Source organism: Glandiceps talaboti, chromosome 1, assembly GCF_964340395.1.
Source record: "Glandiceps talaboti chromosome 1, keGlaTala1.1, whole genome shotgun sequence".
Classification (NCBI taxonomy): domain Eukaryota; kingdom Metazoa; phylum Hemichordata; class Enteropneusta; family Spengelidae; genus Glandiceps; species Glandiceps talaboti.
In genome coordinates, this window is record NC_135549.1 from 8,554,534 (window position 1) to 8,570,683 (window position 16,150).

Sequence of the window (16,150 nt, forward strand, 5' to 3'; positions counted from 1 at the left end):
ACACGCCGTTTAATCACACTGATTGTTGTGGCCTTAGGCAGAAATGTGTTTCGTAATTCTCTACACTATCTATTCTGTGGCTCATTTGACTTGTAAATTTTGATATTTTGTACATTTGTATATAAGTTTAGTATAAGTCTATAATTTCTGGTAATAAAAGTTGTTATAACTGACGATTACATCCTGTCATCATCGTAGCAAACAAATGTCTACATCGGTCTACTGAATGTGATAAAGTACCCTATATGGATTTGTACACAGGAATGACATTTTGCTCGCTCTTGCCAACTTTGAAGTAACGCAATAATGTATTTACGAATAGCCAAATGCGAATAAAACAAGTGCAAGTCTCGGTGAAATAACACATATTTGATTGTTGTAAAGAACAACGTCAAAATTAGCCATCAAGCCAGTTTCAATCGGAGCATTAGTATCAATGGTGTTATTTTGAAATTACTTTTTGTAACACTAGTGCAATAAACATACAGAAAAATCACGAATGCTTAGTTTCCGCCATTAACATTTTATCGTCGTGCCGAGTCTTTTCCACTACACTGCAGTCATCATAGTCTTCCACAAAACGTTGATCAAATACGACCAACTATTTTCACAGTAAAAGTGGCTGTTGAGGACATACTGCAAAGCATGCTACAAGGGATATACATTGGTCACATAGGGGTTAATATACAATAAACCTGAACGATTCAGATATCTTACTCACCTAAAGCCTCTCCAAATAATAGAATCAAACAAAATACTAGAAATATCATCTTTTTGATTGGCATCTTGAATCTTAAAGCAAGTTCGAGTGGAGCTCCAAACAACCGAGAGAATGTCCGAGACGATCGAAAAATTAAAACTCCCTTCTTGAGATCGAGAACCTTCTTGTCTGAATGTTGATTATATATTGGAACACAAACATGAAGAATCATTGCTTTTGAATCTTTTCAAGGTTTTGTGATGACGTCTTTGTTATTTCTTTGATCTTTGTATTTTGCTGAGACTATTTATGCCCAGACGTGACATCCTTTCACGCATGATCGGGGTAATACTCTCAGTATACAGACGGAAAAGACAAACATATATCTAACTCATTCTTTTACTTCGCTATACCACTATCCGTACGACGTGTACTGCGAATAGGATAGGTGTTGCACCCTTCGAATCTTAAAGGCAATGGTTGCCATGGATTCTCGCATGACCATTATTTTTTGTTCCCATATTGTTTGTAATAACAACTAGAGGTGTGGACCATGTACCAACTGTGTTCTGTTCCTTTGTGTTCTCTGTTTCTTTATGGAGCTGTTGGTAAACTGCGTAATAGTTATAGGTGAGAGGTTATACGATTAGCATTCAGATACCATCAACACAGTCCATACAGCGCTCCATAGTTGTTAAGTCATTTGTCCAGTTTCAAAAACTTCCAGTGAGTGTGTTTAGTAAATCTTTTCAATTTCGCCGGATTACATACTCTAAAGCATTCTCTCGATTGACGTTCTTAGTAAGCTTATGGTGCGCTGACTCAGATGATTTGAAATGGGTACGGATTTGGCTGCGAGAGACCAAGCATGACAACAAAAGCTGCCAAAGATGACAGCGCTCCCCATTCCTCTCATCAACTGTCAAATCAAATCCAGGTATGTCTTGTTGGGATTCTTGTTACTGTTTGATTGATTTCCAGTTGCCAGTTGAAATGAATATAAAATACTGGGAAGTTTTAAGATTTGCAAAGTGGAAAAACTAACCGAAATAAGAGAATGGTCGCAAAGTACACTTTTTGTCATAAAACCTTAGCATTTGGGTGTGAGACACACACAATCCTTGTTTGAGACACAATGAATCCTGGTCATAAGAGCTTAGCATTTGACGTTTTATGCTACAATTTACTCTATAACAGAACACATCAAAAGATGCGTTAGTCGGAGGTGACTTCTTCAAAGCATCCTGCTTTACACACTGCTCTTATGACCAGGATTCAGTGTGTCTCAAACAAGAATTGTGTGTCTCACACACCCAAATGCTAAGGTTTTATGACAAAAAGTGTAAGAAAGTCTTTAGAGAAATAGCGTGCATATATATATGTGTGTGTGTGTGTGTGTGTGTGTGTGTGTGTGTGTGTGTGTGTGTGTGTGTGTGTGTGTGTGTGTGTAAAAGACACAAACATTTCTATCTCTGAAGACTTCATGCCCAAAAGAGGAGTTTGCAAAATATGCGCAACGCCCATGAAATTCGTCGATCCCTTTATGGATACATGACGAATCTGAACATATATGAATGTACTTTTTTAAAAGTTTAAATTAGATGATTGTCATGCACATTTGTAGTATGGGTGTGATCATGATCATTTTTTCAATCGACATGTTGCTGAAAATTTTAAACCCAGATTTCATGACAAAGTATGTAAGAATCATCATTTACTTTGTCGAACCTCTCTTTAAAAAAGATGATGAAATAGACTCTGTCGATTACAACAATGTGTTTCTTTATTATCATGGATCGTCTGACTGATGCCTTTTCAATTGATATACAAGAAGAATTTATTAGTAGTACATTTTGATAAAACGTTTGAAGGAAACGAGGTTGAAAACAACCAATACTATCTATTAAATGTCATCTCATGAGGTAGTGTCACGCCACACAATGTCATGACAGCGTTATTTCCATCTTTTTAGTAATCAATCAATAAAATATGTATTTATTGTACCTATATCTATGTCATAATAGTTTATGAAAATATACTTATATACATATACACACGACTCTTTGCTGAAAAGGTTAACTTTTTAATGTGACTTTTAAAGCAGGAAATATTTCCTTTGTTAGATGAATACATACAATTCAAGTCATTTGTTTGTTTGTGAAACTGGTTATTACAATGTCTAGATTACTTTGGATTCCGAAATGATGCATTCCATTGACACATCGATCAATCAATGAAGTCACCGTCCAATGTACAATAGAGTCCCTTTTGAAGTTGTCTTTTGACCAATAACAGAAGATTACGAAAACTACAACTAAAAGCATAAACTTTTAACTTTAAAATGATAACAATGAAAGTTCGAGTGATATAACATGTCCTTAGCATTCCTAACTGTCGACGTCTATTCATCACACTGTACTTTGACAATAGCATACATTCAATCACAATCATAAAATTACGTTATTATCGAATTTCTCATTAGTTCTGAGGGTTGCCATAACGACGAGATCTTCTCTCGGCTAATCTGTCTTTTAGGTCTTGCTCAGCCCGGGCCTTGTCAGCACCTTGTACCTGTTTGAGGTGGACTTTATCAGCTTCGTGTTGCTTTTTTATCTTCTCAACATCATCTGTCAAAATGAATGTTGTACAGCGCCTGATTAAGCATTACTGTGATGTTATCGACAATGATAAAAGAATTTATATTATAATACCATAATATATACATTGATGAGCAAATCAGGTATCACAATGCAGAGAATTTGTGCCGAACTGTTAATCACCATATGAACTCAAAGTAACTTTCACACGATAGCAAAAAAATGTCCTGTACCTTACATAATTGCTTATACTTCGACAGAATTCGGTAATTTGTCAAGACAGTCAGCCAGTATCTCTCGTTCCGTGTTAACTTTTCGTTATAATGCACAGTCACACTTATGCATTAAGTCGTCCTACCTAAAGTTGCTAGTTTATATAGTTATTGAATTAATTACCATGAGTCAAATTGTAATCAATAAGCATACTTGGACTTTATAGTAATAAGACACACCCGGCGTAGCCATAGGCCAGTAAAACAACTAACTGTAGTTACTTGTAATAGTACACAAAACTAGAATACATTGTACACTTTCACTACACATCGGCTACACCCGAATAATTGTATTCACCCAAAATTCTTATCTTTAGTTGCAATGCTTTGATTACAAGGGCATTAATGTTCTCCTATTATAGCGCGTCATAAAGTTGACACGGTTTGCAATCATGCATACCTCACTATATTCCCAGTGTGTATGTAAATATATATAAAAACAATGTAAATGTTACAATATACTCTTAAGAAACCACAGTCGTACAGAGAGGCCTTTTGGGGATTTTTAAAATCTCAAAAATATTCTTTTGTAGAATAAAAGGTACAATGAAAGTTTTAGTAAAACTATGGAACACGCCTGTCATGCCTGTCAAATACATAGACAATTCGTATATCAATACCTGTACATGTACTACTTTCAATAATTCACATCCTAGACCCTAGTCATAGCGAAAAAGAGTTGGCGGACGGAGAGCGAGAGCGACAAATGTAACTCTGTTTTCTACTCGTACCGTGTGAACTAGCTTTTGAAGTACAATTTAGGGTTGACGATAAATTCTTTCAAAAGTGTTAACACTATATTAAAGTTTTATAGATCACAAAAAGGGGTTACATAACAATGATTGCAATAAACCTAAATCTAAAATCGCTTGCACGACTACTGTAAATTAGTGAGTCCAATTATACATGATGAAATGAGAAGGTACTCCAAGCTGGTTGTTCGTATGTTTCGATTTTTACATGATTTAACTCATCGCAATCTTCACGTTATTCACTGACATTGGGCAGCTTGCCGCCACCTGTAAAAATACAATTAGGAAACCAATAGCATCAGGCGGTGCCGTTGATATTTAGAAACAAAAAAAATTATCATATGAAGATGAATTCTCCTGTCTGCAGGTTTAAAGAATGAAACTTTGTCCGAAGATGTTGTTTGTTTAATTAGGTGATGGATGACGATATTACGTGAATAAATGCATGTTCAGTGGTATGACTTTGATTTATTTGGTTAAGTAGTACCACACTATAATTGCTGTTTGAATTGCTGTCAGTCTCGAAGGGGTGTATCGTGAGTTGTTGATTTATTTATAATACATATATCATAACCAGTTTCCTCTTTCACTTTCTTCGAAAATGGCTGTCATCGTAAATACAGCCATGCTTTGAGCGTGAATGTGATCTTTGGCAAATTTCAAGTATAAACATTAATATTCATGTTTTTTGGGTTTTTTTCTGACTGCAATAAAAATTTTGTTAAATACAAAAAAAAATCAGTGTTCAGTTTTCACGTTATTATTGGTTTGCTTTTGTGTGTGATGTAATTTAAGTTCGACAAAGTTTTTTCAGTGAAGATCATTTTAGAAACCATTGATACATTTGGACTATATACCTTCCCATTTCATTACATGTACAGTATTAACACCAAGGTGTTAACATCACTCACTAAGCCGTGGTGGTGTGTATTCTAAAACTAGTAATTAACACCTTTGTTTTAGTGCATAGTTATTACTCCAGTCTGCTGATGAAGTCCTCAGTGAAATGCTGAAAGCTCTAGACACAGCTTTCTAAAACTGTTTGTGTTGGAAATTGAAAAGTTTACGCTAGATTAATGTTATAACCCGTATCCTACCGACTGGGCTTGGCGTGGTGACATTATAATTAGAACAAAAAAAACAGTCTAACAGTAAAGCAAAGTCAGATCCTATTTGGGTTTGTTAAACACGGCAGAGTTTGATGAGGGATTAGTCCTTCAATTCAGCACGTGCACAGGTAAACAGGTTAGTGCAATTGAAATGTTCCCATAAACTCAATACATTAAAAAAATGAAAAACAAATACGAGGAGATTGCTGAAACACAGTATTATGGATGACAACTTACCTTGAACACCTCCTCCTCCACTCTGAAATAAAATATAAGAAAATCCGTCAATAACACTCATGTTCATCAATTTTATTTATTGAATTTATTCACTGGAATACACGTAAAGTTTGAATGTCAAAATACATGTTCATGTCATGGTGTAAGTTAAACAATAACAATTAATACACTTCTAAGGGCTAATACTGCTGTGGACATCCAAGCGTATGAATTCATTTGTGTAACTAGTCAGACTAAACTTACTGTATAAGGTAGATTTCAGTCAGTAAATGACAAGTGCTATTCTTATCATAGGCATACTAAGACTATTCAGTTGGCACCTAACTGGATCATGATGGTTACATTGTAATCAAATCTGTGTCAGCTGGCTTTCTCAAAATTAGACAGTTTAAGACTTTCACATTGGATGTACAAGACTGAACACTTTATTCCTGATACTATGAACATCAGACTCACTTTAGTACCCTTGTGTTGTTGAATAACCAAGACTTTAAACCAACTTGGACCATGTAGTATAGCTGGGACTTCAGAAAATGTCCTTATCCCACTTTTATGATGTACTTCCAATGATTGTACAAGACTAACAGAGCTGGTGGGGGACCACCTTGGCTTTGAAACTACTTTTAAAAGGAAGTGGTGCCCTATTGTTTTGAAAACATTGTGTCAAGTTCAGTGAATGAAATCTATCTATGCAATCTATTAAGTTGAACTAGTTAACAAAGGTGATCCATACATTTGCACGTCCGAAGCTGTAATAGTTTGTGCATTTTCTAATACTAAGACTACTTACGGATGTGACAGGCTCTCCAGCTTTCCCTTTGACAGGTAGTTCACTTCTGTGGTATTCCTTATACACTAGAATATAAAAACAGTACATGTTTATTTCTAATATCTGAAATATTAGCATCTTACTTCTATCACTTGTGATGTTATCCTTAACTTCCGACGTGCCATTAAATGTCTTACTTTACGTTACCTAAAGGAAGTTCACGGTATTAGAGGTTGACAGAAAGGGATGGTTGGGGGATGGGTGAGTGGGTGGGTGGTTAGATGGATGGATGGATGGATGGATGGATGGATAGATAGATAGATAGATAGATAGATAGATAAATAGATAGATAGATAGATAGATAGTAAGATAGATAGATAGATAGATAGATAGATAGATAGATAGATAGATAGATAGATAGATAGATAGATAGATAGATAGATAGATAGATAGATAGATAGATAGATAGATAGATAGATGGGTGGGTGGGTGACTCTACAGACTGATAAGAGCAAGGAAAGTGGACATATTGACAGGTGCGTGGATGGATGGCAGTCAGGCAGGCAGATGTACAAACAGGTAACCAGGCAGGCAGACAGTCAGACAGACAGACAGACAGACAGACAGACAGAGACATCATAGATTTTTAAGATTTTGACACAGCTGCAAATGTAAAAGGTTTTTCCTTACCATTCTCTCCCCATCCATGTCTACCAGTACGAGGTATTTCTGGTTCTTCAGGCGCTGACCTTGGTGTACTTTTACAACAACTACACAAGTTACTGCAGCAACTACAAGTACACAAGTTACTCAAATCACAACCACAACACGCACAGTTTAAATACTTCTTAATTGTCAGCGCAGCACGTAACCTGCACAATGTACACCATCTACACCCTGGCATATTAAGGCACGAGCCGTCGTGACCATGGCTAGCATCAATGTCTTGCTCCTTAGCCCATCTCCTGGAAATTAAAGTACACGTATCGTTATTACATCGTTTGTAGTTGCATAGCAGTAGTTGTAAACATATATGCCTCACCACCAAAGGCTCAGTCAACTGATTTTTACGTATTTTGGTTACTATTTCTTTTGCTTTCCTTATGGCCAATAATGTATAATAATGATTGCATCCTCAGATCACTATTATAGAAAAAGTGTTCTTAGGTTTGTCCTTTATTTGAAAGAACATTTTCATAACAAAATATTCACGTGAATTTAGTATATACCAAAGTAGTGTTTTACATGCACCAACTGATCAAATTGGCTCCCTGCTACAGAAATCTTTGACGATAGTTTTTAAGTTATCACATTTGATTTGAAGAGCCAAAACACATAATCCCCACTATGTATATGCAATTCATTAATATCTTGAAGAGCATTTTCACAATTTTACCGCCAATGTCGAATTGCAACTTCGATTTAAACACTGATAGTGATTCATGATCGCGTGCTTGAGATTGAATTATTGACACTGTAACTGAGCATAATGGGGTTCCAATATTTTCTGGACAATGCATTTATTCCACGCTTCAGTGACTTCATAGTAAACTCGTTTACGTGGGTTTTTTGACCCACGAACCTCACATTATTTATATGACACGTATAAGGTTTGCTTTGCGTCGGTACTACTATTCACATGTACGACTATATCACTCACTCTAGGCCGCCAGGTCCATGGCCACAACAGCAGTGGAATGACAGTGCGCAGCATCCTAGAAGACCAAGAAGACCAAGCAGAGACAGCGCTACGATCGTTGCGATGCCCGCCGCTGAGAACCAAAAGGACTCAACATCTCTCGCATGTTTCTCAACTAATATAGCGGGATAATCGGAAGAGGCTAAAAACAGAAAGACAAAATTTAATTCAATGTATATGTTACACCCAATCCGTGAAACTGCCCAATTCATGAAATGTACATGTAACTTTGCCCAGGCCATGGAATGGTCAACCTTATGCAAATGAGAGTATAGATTACGGTCTAAAAGAGGCGAAATGAAATTGGGGGGGGGGGGGGGGGGCATGAGTTTTGAATTTGGGTGTTGACACAAGCTACACTAAATTATATTAAAATAAGAATTGTGAAATGACGAGTTTATAAATACATGATAATAAAATTATTTGATTGATATTTATTTTGTGTGTGTCCTATAAAAGATGCTCATTTCATTTACTGGGCATATCTTACCATACCCACTTCATAACCTGGGCAACAAGATTGACTATTTCGTGAACTGGGCAAAGTTCCCTACCCATTTAATGAATTGGGCAATTTCACAGTTTGGGTGTAACATATATATAGGCTTTCAAGCTTGAAAGTTCGTTTTATGAAATCACTCACATTTTGCTGCAACCTTCCCATGATTCGAGAACAAGATTACAAGCATAATTTCACCCCAATCTCACACCAATTTTCTGTAGTTATCCAAGCTTAAACAAATCACTTTCACCTTGACTTATTTCCTTGAGTCATTTATTGAGAAATACACTGTTTTATCTCACAACATTGACAATATAAATGGACCAACTTAATATCATTCCAACTGCTTTATCAAAGCCTACCCAGGAAATGATCCAACTGTGTGTGCGGCATCGAATAGAGAAAGATAACTTACTGGACAGAGAAGCTGAAGGTGTTCCTACGTCATCAGATGCAAACACTGAGTAGAGGTACTGTTGAGAGATAAAGTTCTTGGTGTTTGCCAATCCCAAGTCTTTGTCTGCTGTATCATCAGCCACACCATATACATGTGCTATTATACTGTAAATGTGGCATACAGAAACACACCAAATGATAAATGCAACAATAGGTTTGAGACAATTCACATAACACTATATGCATAGACAGACAGACAGACAGACAGACAGACAGACAGACAGACAGACAGATAGGCAGAGAGACAGACAGACAGACAAACAGACAGACAGACAGACAGACAGATAGGCAGGCAGAGACAGACAGACAGACAGACAGACAGACAGACAGACAGACAGACAGACAGACAGACAGACAGGTCAGTTGGCAGGGAGATTTCTTCAAAGGGAAGAAAACTAAGTTTTATTCTTATCCTATTTTTTTCGTCTCCTATATGCATACACTTATCATATTTTTTAGATCTTCTCTTAACTTGGAACAGAGGAAATAGTAGAAGTGAACTGTACCTCGCAGACTGTAACAATTTTCTTGCTGCTGCAGTTACAACATCACCCATGACCGTTACGTGAGAAAGTCCAATTCGACCAGTTGGGTAATCAACTAGAATGATGTTAGTCAGTGGTTCGAGAAATTCATCTAGATTATCTGTTATGTCCTCCTTGGTACGACCAGTGATGTGAATGTCAATTAAGTGTAAATAAGGATCGAATGTGTCTATTCGACAATTTATTGGCGTAGAAATTAATGGTGGATTGCCAGTATCTGTCGCAGTTGCTGTAAACGCATATTTTGTGTAAACAGATGGTCTTTCGCCCGTGGCCAGGCTGACATCTCCGCTTCCAGCATTGACGGTAAATGTGCCTGTCGAATCTTGAACGTTGAACTGGACAACTGCTCCTTCGTCAGCATCAGTGGCATGAAGTGTGATAATCGGTTCACCTAAAAAGTTCAAATACGACAACTCTCCACTATAGAACGTTGGTTGAAAAACTGGCTCATTGTCATTAACGTCGACTATCTGGACTGTGACTACAGAAGAAGCAGTCAGTGGGGGCGATCCGGAATCACTTGCATGGACAGTAAGCTCTATTTCTCTGTACATTTCGCTGTCAAGTTCCTCCTTTATGACAATGATACCGGTTAAGGGATTTATCCTGAAGTACTTGGTTGCTATAGGTCCATTATCAGCTAAGGCCGCTGACAAGGAATAAGTGATAACACTGCCTTCTCCAGCATCTTCATCCTCTGCAGAGACGTGTATAACAGTCGTACCAAGTAGACTATCTTCACGTACGCCAGTGGCATACGGCGATGTGTTGATGAAGGCCGGAGCATTGTCATTTTGATCGATTAGTTCGATAAGAAGAATAGCATATGATTCGTCACCATTATTGTTGACGAGATGCACAACAAAATTATAGAATGGATACTTCTCGTAATCCAGATCTTCTGTTTCAGATATAACGGTACCAGTAAGAGGTTCCAGATAGAAATGTTCTGCATACTGGCCATCAATGATAGAATAATAATAGTCCTCGCCATTACAAATATCGCTGTCAAAGGCATTACAATTAATAACATCAATGACTGTACCAACGGGAATATTTTCTTGTACTCTGAAAATTATATCAGCATCCACCAATGGCAATCCCTCCAACGGTTCAAGGACATTTATGTTTGCCGTACACTCATCATATAAGGTGGTCGGATTTCCGTCATCTTCTATACGAATGACAAAGGAGAAACTTGGGCGCACACCTCGGTTTAAGCTTCCGGTTAGGTATATATTACCCTTCTCCGGGTCGATATTCCAGGTTCCTAAAATGGATAGTAAACACAAGATCACAATTTACTAATAAAAAATCACCACCAATAAAATAAATTCCAGAAAAAAAAGTTTTAAGAAGTTTCACACAACTAAAAATATGAAAATAAATTATCGAGAGCATTTGACTAGAACCTCTGGCATTTTTTATTCACTACCACTATTGTTTTTTGTCACTTTTATAGCCTCTATATTTCCATGCCTATAATACCTCTATCGTGGTCAGAGATTTGAATTGTTCTATGATTTACTTTATTCATTCTGGAGTTAAGACTCTGCTTCAGTGTTCACAATATAATTGACATACTTGATAATAATTGACATACTTGCATAGTAAATAAATTAATTGACATAAATAAAATAATTGACATACTTGCATGTATGCAGCAGCACAATTTACGTGTTAGGATATCATATCCGACAATCCTTGTATTTACAAAATATATTGTAAAAAATATTGTAAAAAAAAAATAGGTTTAGGAGTAAATGAACTGATCAACGAATCTTACCGTCATTGCCACTAATAATCCTATATGTTCTTTCAGTATGCTTTAATTGGTTGTCATCCTTATCGTTACTTCGTACAACCAAGGCACTCATTCCGAGCTTAAAGTCTTCTCTGACGTCAGTAGTTAGCTTTCTGGCAGACGATTCTTTACATTTTGGGGGGTTATCATTTAGATCTTCTACAGTTACATTAACCAAAGCAGTGGCTGTGAGAGCTGGGTCACCACGATCAGACACCTTAACCACCATATTGTAACTATAAGAGTAAGTCCAATTAGGAGTATCGATTATTTGATAGAGTCACGCAATACCGTGTATTATATGAATGTAAAGCAGTTACATCTCTAAAGTACTTTTTATCATATTTCATGTGTATTTATCGAAGTGGCATTCGCAATTATCCTATCATCGTAGTCTTTTAAGGACAGGTTTTAAAAGCTCATTACATTGAGCATCAGTTGATGAGCTATGTCACCATATTTAATCATAATGATAACATCTATGATAAGTTATTATCTCAATGCCTTCCCTTCTATTGTATATAGGTTAACCGAAGTGCTTGTTTATCCTGTTATATTAACTTTGGCATGGTCACCACGATTCCAGTTTTCACTATGAGTTTACAATCTTGTGAAATTTACCATGTTTAAGCTAGTAGTAGATATATTTCCATTATTGGATACTAAAATCTATATATAGATTATGAGCCTTATTCAGTTTCACCAAGTAATAAACAATTCGGCAATAGTCAACCTATGTATATACACCCATTGTCAAATAGATTATAGCATAAACAAACACTCCAATAAAGTGGTCTTTCACTATATATTTTTTAGACAATTTCAACTTATGATATTGTACTTTTCATGCTGGCAACATCACATGAAAGAAGTTGGAACAATTCTACTTAAATCGTTACACTATACCTTGATATTTCTTCTCTATCCAAGGTAACATCTGTTCTAAACACCCCGGTATCTTCATCGAGAGTAAAGTGGTTTTCTTCATTACCCCCAATTATAGTAAAGAATGTATCTCCATTTGATCCTTCGTCAGGGTCATAAGCTTCGAACTGCCACAACTGTGTTCTGGGTGCATTTCCCTCCTCTAACGTGAAAGCTACATTTGATGGTGTGATTATAGGCTCATTATCGTTAACATCTATTAGATGAATCTCAACTTCACAGAGTGCTGTACGTTTAGGTGTCCCTTGATCTGTGATTTCTATTACCATGCTGTAAATGTCGTGTAGTTCTCTGTCGAGAGCGACTTTTGGAACCACGTCTAATGTAAGAGGAGATGGTTTAGGTATTAGTTCAGTTTGGTCCTCAAGGTACAAGAAACCACTGAATTCTAAATCTTCCCACCGAACACCCGCCACAACTCTAGGAAAAAGTTCTGCATTTAATTCCGTGTCTGGATCTGTCACCGTAACAGTTGTCAGAATCTCAAAGCCACCCATAATATCCTCCTGCATTTCTTTAACATAGACTATCTCTCTTGGTATGGCACAAATGGGATCATTATCATTGACATCGGTGATTGTAATAGACAGAGAAAACTCGTCCTCCTTTACAAGTGTTTCGTTCTCTGCACTGTCATAAACGGTAATGTTTAGGAGGTAAGATTCCTTAAGCTCTCTGTCAATAAAACCACTTACTGTTATCAGACCAGTATCTTTGTTTATGTGAAAACTACCGTCGTTTCCACCGTCAATATAATAACTGAGTTCTCCATGGATGCCATAATCATCATCTGTAGCAGTTACAGTGTAGATAGGTGAACCGATTAGAATATCTTCCGGAATTGCTATATCATCAGTTTGGGCCGCAAACACCGGCGCGTCTTGGTTTATTGGTTTAACTTCAATGGTGATCCTGGCATAGCTTGTTCTTTGTGGTGTTCCGTTATCAGTTGCCATAACTCGAACATAATAAAATTCTCTCTCGTGCCAGGCAAGAGATTGTGCTTCAAGTGTTAAATATTCCTTGCCATTACTATCGTCAATTTTGAATTTACCATAATCGTACCCGCTAACAATACTTATAGTTATATCGGCATTAGTACCGTCATCTCTATCGGTTGCAGATAGCTGCAATAAATGGGAATATTGGGACACTGTCTCTACTACTGTGATCGCATAAACTTCTTTTTCAAAAATTGGAGCATTGTCGTTTGTGTCCAATACATTAATGGATACTGGTTCGACATCAGTAAGTTCATCTCCAAACACAGGGAGGCTATCTGTAGCTGTTATTTCCAATATATAATCAGTTTTGGTTTCCCTGTCCAGTTGTCCAGCGACATAGATGTCACCTGTAAGTTGGTCGATATAAAACTTCCCATCACTATTTCCACCGGTTATTGAATAACGTATTGTACTGTGCACATGTCCAGGTGCATCGACTATGTCTTCAGCCGTTACCTTGTATACACTCGTTCCAGGTGGAATGTTTTCGTCAATACCTTTATCATAGCCTCCTTGTGGTACGTCAAACGTTGGTGGTTCCTCATTAACTGGCAAAATTCTTACAACCACTTGACCTGTTGAGCTATATGGTATCGTTCCCATATCAGTAACCTCGATTGTGAGATAATATGATGTTACAGTTTCGAAATCGAGAACGCCATCAACTACAAGGTCATCTCCAGATATTGCAAAGGGGCTATTGCTAGTCAATATATCGATGGTATAGTCGGTGTTTGGTGAGCCAAGGTCGCCATCGTATACAGTAAAAGTGACAACCGTAGAACTGGTAGTAGCATCTTCTTTCACGGACGCTACGTATATGTATGGTTCAAAGTATGGTGTCTGGTCATTTATATCATCGACGATTACCCTAACAGACGCCAATGCTGACTTCTCTTGTCCAATACTTGCCTGGTCAGTTGCTGTAATTTCAAGGGTATATTCATCAACACTTTCCCTGTCAAGTGCTCTTTTCACGGTGATGTCACCCGTTACAGAGTCGATTGAAAACACGTCACCCACGTTTCCACCTGTAATGGAATATCTGACCACTCCATCACTCAATGCATCCTCGTCAGTTGCAAATACTGTCTCGAAGATTGTTCCTAGTGCTGCATCTTCAGTGACAGAAGTGAAGTAAACAGGGGTAGGCTGGTACATCGGTGGGAATTCATTCACCCCCTGAACATACACTGTAATGACGGCAGTTGCAGAACTGAGACCATCAAAAACAGATATGGTTAGGACATAGCTGCTATTGAATTCAGCATCTAACCGACCATTAGTGTACAGAATGCCAGTCTCTGGGTCGATTCTGAAGCTCCCATCATTCCCGTCAACGATTGAGTAAGTGAAGTTGCTCCCAAAGTCCAAGTCAGAACAGATTGGTTTTATTATTGACGTATCAAGGGGACTGTCCTCAGGCACTGATTCAATGTAAGCCACGGGGTCACAGAAAGGTTTGTTGTCATTATCGTCCTGAACTTCGATGACAACAGTTGCTGTACCACTTTTAACCACGTCACCATTATCTTTGGCCTGCACAACAAACCTGTATGACGTCACACTTTCCCAGTTCAGTTGTGTTTGAAGATATAAATCTCCGGTACTCTCCACAATTTCAAATATTCCATCATCATTTCCGGATACAATAGAGAATGTGAGGTCTCCTGAAATCAAGAAAGGAAGCATGAGAAGTTTGGATTTGGAAACTTTTCCATTGGACTGCAACATGCTTATGTTATTTGAGTTACACACTAAATGCAGGTTTACATGATGCGCATCCCATTCAAAGAATAGTATAAATTGGTTGTTTTCAATGTTTTGATTCTGTAGCTAGGATGGATTGGGAAAAACAGCAAAATCGTCAAACCTCCTTATTTTCACAACAGCCATATTCGGTCTTTTGATCAGGCTATGTAATCGTGTGTGTTATGTTTCGTGTGGTCTACTTCTATAAATACATGTAATATGTGTTGTATGTGTATACATGTGGATAGATAAGTGTTGTTCATGTAGTTTGTGTGACACGGGTTTGGCTGTATTTGGGAATTATAAGTCTAAGATGTTGATACTACCGAAAAAAGAATTGTTTCTGGTCAGCGCTCATCAGTTGAATACCCCTGCGTCGGTCTTTTTCTGTGTGTTTGTCCAGCCCACATGCAGTCTGTAGATCAGTGAGTAAACACAAAAATAACCCTCCCTACTTCAGTGAAGACAACTGCAGAGTCAATTATGAACAGGCAAATGACATCTGCCCCACATACATGTACATACTTGCTCTAAAGTACTAAATAAAAAGAAGAGTAACTGCCATAAATAGTAGACTGAGTGACAGGTTTGAGAATAATTTTTAAAAAATCATTTTAGACAAACTGTCCTGACCAGAAAACAATGCTTTTTTGGCCTAATCAGGTATATGGACACATTGCTCACAAATTGTTTTCTAAACACTTGAATTTGTACATTGAAAACATTAAACTAATCAACATAAACATGGTTTTGAGGGACGTACACATGTAGGTGTGTTGTATCTTGGTTTTGGTTGTCCATTCGCATTTTAACTTTAGTGATTGCTTTTTTTGTGTTAAATCAATTTTACAATGTAATACTCACCATCTTTCCCAAAGTCATCATCAAAAGCAGACAGGGTAACAATAGTTGCCCCAATATTCAAATTTTCCGAAGCAGGTGCATTAATCGGGTTCTGTGAAAACTGTGGTTTGAACTCATTCACACCTGCAATAAATTTTTGA

At 37.3% G+C, this 16,150-nt stretch overlaps 2 protein-coding genes across 3 annotated transcripts in view; both read right to left on the bottom strand.

Moving 5' to 3' along the window:
• LOC144442506 (protocadherin Fat 4-like) overlaps positions 1 to 785 on the bottom strand; it is a 32,466-nt gene extending 31,681 nt beyond the window's left edge. The window contains exon 1 of the mRNA XM_078131907.1: positions 722 to 785. Coding sequence (XP_077988033.1) covers positions 722 to 785 — 64 coding nt within the window. The remainder of the gene's footprint in view (positions 1 to 721) is intronic.
• Positions 786 to 2,498: 1,713 nt separating this feature from the next.
• The window catches only part of LOC144441340 (protocadherin Fat 4-like), a 39,367-nt gene continuing 25,715 nt past the window's right edge, over positions 2,499 to 16,150 (bottom strand). Inside the window, exons 19-28 of one of the 2 annotated variants that reach the window (XM_078130898.1) lie at positions 16,011 to 16,133; positions 12,352 to 15,064; positions 11,428 to 11,681; positions 9,600 to 10,911; positions 9,053 to 9,198; positions 8,097 to 8,277; positions 7,127 to 7,401; positions 6,458 to 6,522; positions 5,668 to 5,689; positions 2,499 to 3,327 (exon numbers count right to left, since the gene is read on the bottom strand). In XM_078130898.1, coding sequence (XP_077987024.1) covers positions 3,179 to 3,327; positions 5,668 to 5,689; positions 6,458 to 6,522; positions 7,127 to 7,401; positions 8,097 to 8,277; positions 9,053 to 9,198; positions 9,600 to 10,911; positions 11,428 to 11,681; positions 12,352 to 15,064; positions 16,011 to 16,133 — 5,240 coding nt within the window. In that variant the 3' untranslated portion in view covers positions 2,499 to 3,178. Of the gene's footprint in view, positions 4,589 to 5,667; positions 5,690 to 6,457; positions 6,523 to 7,126; positions 7,402 to 8,096; positions 8,278 to 9,052; positions 9,199 to 9,599; positions 10,912 to 11,427; positions 11,682 to 12,351; positions 15,065 to 16,010; positions 16,134 to 16,150 lie in introns of both variants that reach the window. The other variant, XM_078130906.1, reaches the window with a different exon arrangement.